The following is a 7,378-nucleotide window of genomic DNA, read 5'->3' as shown; positions in this document are numbered from 1 at the left end:
AATGGCTGCAATCCAGGCCATCCGTCGCCTCTTTGTTACTTCGGAAACATGGCTCGAACAATTTCTCTTCAACGACGTAATCCGATAACAACCGATCTCTTTACCCGTCGGCTTCCCGTGGCTGTCATGCGACCGGCTATTGCAGTTAATAATACAACAGCTTCTTGACATTTTTGTGTTTCTTTTTATCGCTGTGTGACTGAGTTCAATTGAAAGCCTGCGTGCGCTAGTACCTCTTGCCACGAGTTCCCAGAATCCTTTGCGGTTTTACCCGTGAATGACGTCACATTTTCAATCTCTATATAATATGCATGTTAAATTTTATATTTGGGGTAAAATATCAAGTCTTTTCAAGTAAACCGGTTCAAGTCCAATTCAAGTCCCAGGTCATTGGTGTAAAAGTCCAAGTCAAGTCACAAGTCTTAGAACATTTTTTCAAGTCAAGTCTAAAGTCATAAAATTAATGACTCGAGTCTGACTCGAGTCCAAGTCATGTGACTCGAGTCCACACCTCTGATTAAACTACCTGTGGTACTTGGAAATATGAAGAATGTTGACAGTTGTGGAAACGTAATATTTCCATGATGTGTCACATTAAATACTCACAATACACGAAAAAGTTAAATAAACCTAATAAAGTAAAAGATCAAATATGTAGAAATTGAGCTTTTCAGAGAACAAAGAAAAGTACACTGAAAGTAAAGGTAATTTTAAAAAAGAAAAATAATCTTTTATTTGATTAAACCCACAATCTTTTATCTAATTTGAGTGTGTCAGCCATTGTACAGCAATGAGAGAAAAATGGAGAAAACATATCAGTTAAATAGAAATGCACAACATTTGTACAAAACGGGAATGGAAACAACTTTGTGAAAACAGACATTACTGTCAATGTTCAAAATGTTAGACGACACTAACGAATGATTCAGAGAAACATGGGACATACTGTTTGAAATTTAGTTATAAAAAATAATAACAGCACATACTAGTTTAACACAATATTTGGAGTAACTTTTCTTCATTCACGCTGTAACCAGTTAATTTAATTTCTTTGTATTGTACTGGTTAGAGAACCTATAATGTACGGGGAAACAGTGGAGCTAATGTTAGATGAAGCAGCAGTGTCATAAACACAGCTAGGCTGGTTCCAAAGGTTAGTCACTAAGGCTTGCTATCAGCATGCGTGGAAACAAGAAGACCAGCTGCCAGTTACACCTTTTTTCCCCACAGTCCTGTTTTGTTCAGGAAAAACACTCCACTAGTGTAGCATTCTGGCTACTGCTAAATCCTAGCTCATAATATGTACAGTAATCATGATCACTGTCTGTATTCAGAGTCACCGTATAAGTGGCCTGAACCAAGAGCCTGATTCAAACAAATTTACAGCAGGAGCTGCTTCTGCTTGATATTGATTGGCTGGTCTATCCATAGTCATTATTTTCTACTCAGATGTTCAGGAGTGAGAGCCTCCAGATCATCAGTGATTCATTCTGCATATTAATATCTATATTATCCCAATCTATGATCTTCCTGTAAGCCCAACCATGTGGGTTTTTTTGTTTGCTGCAATTAAACCTGACCACTTTTTTCAAATATATCTATATTTAATATGTCACATTAGAGGGCATAACACTAGTTAAAATCCTGACTCACAACAAGAAAGTCCTGGGTTCAAATGCAGTCTGGGGCCTTTCTCTCCTGTGCTTGTACAGCTTCCTCCCACAGTCCAAACACATGCATGGGTTAGGTTAACTGTGACTCTAGACTGACTGTGGCTGTCAAACTGAATGGTTGTGTGTCTCTTTGTGTTAGCCCTGTGACGCACTGACAACCTCTCCAGGGTGTACACTGCCTCTGAGAGCTCCTGTTATACTTAAATTAATAAATGGAAGCGGATGGATGGATGTCATATTATTATTCACAGATCAGAAGATATATTAACATGGACACAAAAAAAGAAATCTTTTTTTATATGAACAACTTTGAAGATGAGACGTGGAAACTTAAACACATTTTTCTACCTCTGTGTACTAAACCTGACATCATCACACCATGAATGGGAGTGAATTATAATAAAAACTTCATCATTCAAATTTCAAAAACTATGCAGACATCACATTTTTATGAATACTTTCTCATCAAAACAAAGAATAAAGAGGCTTTGCAGTAGCTGGAGTCACTGAAGATGGCTTAGGGCTCTGTATGTCTGTAGTCTCTATTGGGAAGAAAATGAATAAAGTATTAGTTTGAGTTGACAAGTAGTACACAAAGAGTGTGTTTTATTATGCTGCAGCAGTTATTATGTGGAGGGAGAGGTTACAGGGAAGTTTCAGGTAAGCCTGCTATTGTTTAAACTAAGGGCTTGTCTTTCAGTGACCAGTCAACTGTAGTTAATGATTATGCAGTGATAAGAGTTTCACTGCCACAGTTACAGCCATTTTTTTTACTTCTGCTTTTAAAGTCCATCAAAAAAAAAAAGCTATACCCGGCTAGACAGAAACCTGTCTTTTGTTGTACCATTACCCTTACGTAAAGCATCTGTGAAGGTCATTTATGCGACTAATCCAGGGATCATTGCACAGATTTGAAAAAAGGACTTCTAGTCCAAAATGTAATATGTTTTGTATTTATCAAATAGCACTAACTGGGTATCTTTAAAAAAAAAAAAAAAATTGGGATGAAGATGTAAATTGAATGCTATGACGTCAGCTGAACACCTACAGAAGATTTGGGACAAGCTTAGTGCTTTAAAAAAGCTGATTTTCTCACATTTTTGTAAATGAGAAACTAACAAAAAATGTATCCCTGCCTGTCCCCAACACACACGCACTGTGAGGAGTAGCCCAGTGTCGCTAATCTGTTGGAAAAACGTGATCAAAGGGCTAAAGGTATTAAACCCATTTTCTGTGTGTTGTTTCTTATACGATTTGAATTTTTGCCATCTTTGTCGTTGCTCAATATCGTTTCAGTTAGTTTCCGCTATTCAAAGTCTTGGTTTTACGTTTATTTCCTTTGACTAATTTACTGTTTTTTACTGACTACAATAACTGGGCCTGTGTGCGCTGCACTGTGAGCCAGGCCTCACCTGTACGCCAGGCCTCACCTGTACCCGTCATTATGCAGGTGATGTCTCTGTAGCGGTGTGGGGCATCTCTACGCCACAGTCTGCTATTGAGGAGGTAGCAGTCTGTGTGGTATTGCCCATCGTTGCCATGGCTACGGTCACCCGCTCCGGCGGTGACACAGGTGGCCCCGAGGCTGACCTGGGCATGCGGGCCGTATGGGACGGTTCTCCGTTCCTGCGGAACGAGTTTCGGATGCCGGTGGACACGCGGCTGGAGAGGCGCCTCACGGCGCCGCTGATGCCCCCAAGTCCGCCCTTGTTCTTTTTCAGTAACCCCACATCATCCTCCAGCTCTGACGGGGGCACTTCGATGTTCCCAGAATACCAGAACACCCACCAGATGAGGCTGAGGAAGATGACGATGGCGCCCGCGTAGATGAGCAGGTCGTAGAAAAACACGTCGACAAACACGCCGAGGAGGAGCACGGCCAGTCCCACAATGTCAAACACCACCGCGAGCCAGAAGCAGCACACACAGCGACCCAGACCCCGATAGGCCGGCTCCATGTCCCATAAAGAGAAGTCGGTCCCCACGACGCCAGTTTATTTCCCGTCGTCTCTGTGCCGCGGCATTGAGCGCGGCTCCAATGTGAGCCAGGTGTGGCGTCCTGTCCGCTCAGGTGCGCTGCCCCTGAGAGGAGGGGCTGTAGACGCTACCTGACGGCTGCGCTCATGTGCGTTTATGATGAGCGTTTATAAGGGTGTAGCTTACTGGACCCAGACTTCGGACGTTACAGTGCAGGTATGACTCATTAAACGTGAATATGAGAGCGGCTTTATAAACTGAGAGGCCAGCATTAATAAACTACAAAAAAAAAAAAAAAAAACTACAGATGACCTGACCAATGCCGCCTTCGCCATCTTGTTTTTAGGACTGGCCATCAGAAAAAAAGCACAATTGCAATATTTCAAAATCGATTAAGAAGATAATTTATATTTATGGGTGAATCATCCCTCTGTCTCCCTTAACCATAGTGTGCTGCTACTTTTAGCTGCCCTCTTGCCACAAAGGGGTAGCCACAGCAATTAGCTCCATATGTTTGTTTTATGCAAGAGACCCTTCCTGACACAACCCCAAAGGGTACTTGTGTCTCTGTCTAGAACTAAACCAACAACCTTTTGCTTGAGTAGATGTACTAACCACACCACTTGAGATTTCAGTGCAATGGGTAAAAGTTTTCTCCCACCTAGTCTTTGCACTTGTTTGCACATGTTAAACATGTCACCAAAAAGGTGCTACCAACATGAAACCAGCTGTCAGTAATATCCCATCCAATCCACATTTGCAAAGAAATCAAATAAATATAATAATGAGAAACGACAGGGAAAATAAGAACATACAGCAAGTTCTGTGGCTCATAGCAACATATAGGACCACAGTTTAAAAAGAATGTATGAGCAGACTGTCAATACAAATTTTGACATGATTACCTAATAAAAATTGAGAAGACACGAGCCTGTATCCCCTTTTTTGCTTGCAAATACAGTCAGAAGTCTCACACTGTTACATGTTGCCAATCAGTGCTGTTGTGTCTCCGGCGTCAGGAAGATGAGCCTAAATTCAGCTTCTCCCCATCTGTCCATCAAAAACAGGAAACAACTCAGAAGGTGATATGAGGTATGAAGAGATGAACCCCGGTGCCACCAGAAATAATATTGTTAAAAAGTGTTGAGTCACCACACGCCTTCTAAAAACTTCACTTCTCCTTGGTATTAATTGTGTTGTGCTGAAAGGTGGGACTTGTTTGGAAGTGATCCAATCAGAAGAAGCAACCTTGTGCAGTAAGGTTAGATGTGTAGATTTGATCTCCTACTGACAAATAGGAAAATAAGATGCTTTGTGAACTGGAGCAACTCTCACTGGTAAAAACACTTTAGGCAACCTAACCAACTTTAGATATTTAGTCAAATGAAACTAAACTAAAAGAACTTAGATGGCCCCAAATGACCAAAACTACATCAAAACTTCCTCAACATCCATATTCATAATCATGCTGAGCTCAGGGTGACCTGCTGAACACTTGATGCTTAAAGACTGAAGTCACTGAGTGCTGTCAGGGTTCTCAGCTGTTCAGTGTTCTGCCTGAGGATCATTTTAAATCACTTTTATTTTTCACTGAAAATAAGCTGCATTTAGCTGGATCAGTTTTAGGATGCTAGTACTTTTAATGCTGGCTCTTGAATTTCTTTCATCTGCCAGTCGCAAAATTAGCTGTGGGGGGAAAACAGAAAGTTTCCATCTTACCTTTGTTCCATGCTTTGACACACACTGCTCCCATCTAAGCCACATCCACTCCACAGCCTGTACCCATTATTCCACACCTCCATCATGTTTGCTGTGCATCCTTAAAATTAAATAAAATCTTACTGAGGTTGTGCCTTCTTATTTTCACCTCAAAGCTAATGTACAGTGCTGCTGAGTGCTGGGTAGGTGCCCGTCTTGCTTATTCTTTGAGTTTTGAAAAATAAACCACAATTGACAAAATGACCTTCATATTATTTAAATGTTACATAAAATTTCTCCACTTAAGCTCAAGTCCATAAAATTTAATTACTGGTAAATTACTGGAGTCACAGGAAGTGATCTATCCAAACAGACATCTTTTTCGATAGATGAGTCGTCCCTTGATGACCATCGCAGAAAATGCAAGTTTAAGGCTCTCGTGCTTTACTTTTCAGACACTTTTATCTACAGTATAAACACATTACATCTAAAAAAGGGCAAGAAGAAAACAAAGAACCCTGAAGTGACTGATATGAGTGGATCTTTTTGGAAAGAGCTCCGACTGGCAGCGACTTTGACAGGAGCTGGAAAGAGTGTGCAGTTTTCTCTTATTCTGTTATTCAAAGGAAGAAAATCAAGTGCATATAATCAATTAAATAATAATAAAAAAAGAATGATACAAGTCAGTTTGAAATTGTGTCAAACGGGGATTCAGCATCAAGACTGCTTTGGCTGCCATCTGCCAAGAAATAAGTGGTGTTGATAGGATGACACTCGTCCATCCGCCTGAACTTTGACAGGCCAAAAACGTATCGTACGTACGTGTAAGCACATGGTGGTCAAGGTAAAGCCTCCATCAAATCACATCACACCATGTTTTATCATCTTTTAAGGTTCTTACAGGATCATCATTCACAGAATAAAAACTGTGTTCCAAAACTCTACAAAGTAGCATAAAAATATTAATCACAAAAATATGGTTAAAAATTGTGATAATAATAATAATGATGGATTTGATTTATACAGCGCTTTTCAAGGCACCCAAAGCGCTTTACAATTCCACTATTCATTCACTCTCACACACTGGTGGAGGCAGCTACGGTTGTAGCCACAGCTGCCCTGGGGCAGACTGACAGAAGCCAGGCTGCCATATCGCGCCATCGGCCCCTCTGGCCAACACCAGTAGGCGGTAGGTGAAGTGTCTTGCCCAAGGACACAACGACAAGGACAGAGAGTACGGGGATCGAACTGGCGACCTTCCAGTTACAGATGCGCTTCCCAACCCCCTGAGCCACGGTCGCCCCTAAAAATTGTGACAGTGCAGAAAACAACCTGAAACTGAATGTAACTCGTAATGGACTCCAGGAGACAGACCGGTCATTCCCCTGACATCGTAAATAGAAAATGAGTGGAATCTGTCTCCATCTTCAGGTTGCTGGGCACCCACATCTCTGCCAATCTCACCACAGCACCATCACCCCAGTAAAGGCGGCCTGGCAGCAGCTGCACTTCCTCCGTGTGCTGAGGACCAGAAGCTGCTGCTGACCTTCTGACGCTCCTTGCCTGGGTGCTGGTACGCAGGGGCCACAACTGAGAACAAGAAGTCTGCCTAAAAGATCCTTGGCTGCCTTCTGCCACCCTTGGAGGCCATTGCCAGCTCCTCCTGCCTCAGGAAAACCAGGGCGTCACAGGTGACCCCTGCACCCCGCTCATCACCTGTTTGACCCACTGCCCTTCAGATGGTGCCTCAGGTTAGCGTCACTGGCAGCTGAGATATTATAGGTGGCAGGGCAGCTCTACAGAGCCAGAAGTGTAACATCCAGCATTTAAAAAAATTTATTTAAGAAGTGAAGAGTCCAAGCTGATGCTTCAAAACATGCAATTTTTATGTTATATATTTATATATATATATATATATATATATATATGTATCACAACTCATTGCTATGTAAATACACACATGCTCTAACTGCACTTTGTTAGTCACACCTAACACAAATCCCTAAATAATAATATGGCAGAAATCTAAT

General features: G+C 41.7%; 1 protein-coding gene across 2 annotated transcripts; it reads right to left on the bottom strand.

The window, feature by feature from the left end:
- Positions 1-704: 704 nt before the first annotated feature.
- Positions 705-3,816, bottom strand: LOC146710462 (transmembrane protein 238-like). 2 transcript variants are annotated; one of them, XM_085453000.1, is made up of 2 exons: positions 3,086-3,816; positions 705-2,215 (listed from the first exon to the last, which is right to left on the bottom strand). In XM_085453000.1, the coding sequence occupies exon 1, from the start codon at positions 3,629-3,631 to the stop codon at positions 3,116-3,118; it is 516 nt and encodes a 171-aa protein (XP_085309126.1). In that variant the 5' UTR covers positions 3,632-3,816; the 3' UTR covers positions 705-2,215; positions 3,086-3,115. The 2 variants fall into 2 exon arrangements, with proteins under 2 accessions (XP_085309126.1, XP_085309127.1); XM_085453001.1 differs by having other exon boundaries at positions 3,104-3,816.
- Between the last annotated feature and the right edge of the window lie 3,562 nt (positions 3,817-7,378).

The sequence above is a fragment of the Copadichromis virginalis genome, linkage group LG4 (genome assembly GCF_057382275.1).
Source record: "Copadichromis virginalis isolate Kocher_CV1m ecotype Utaka linkage group LG4, C_Virginalis_male_GT1.1, whole genome shotgun sequence".
NCBI classification, from domain to species: Eukaryota; Metazoa; Chordata; class Actinopteri; order Cichliformes; family Cichlidae; genus Copadichromis; species Copadichromis virginalis.
This window is presented reverse-complemented; position numbering and strand designations above follow the sequence as displayed.

Coding starts and splice junctions, on each gene's coding strand:
- LOC146710462 (XM_085453000.1), bottom strand. CDS start 3,631: ATGGAGCCGGCCTATCGGGGTCTGGGTCGCTGTGTGTGCTGCTTCTGG.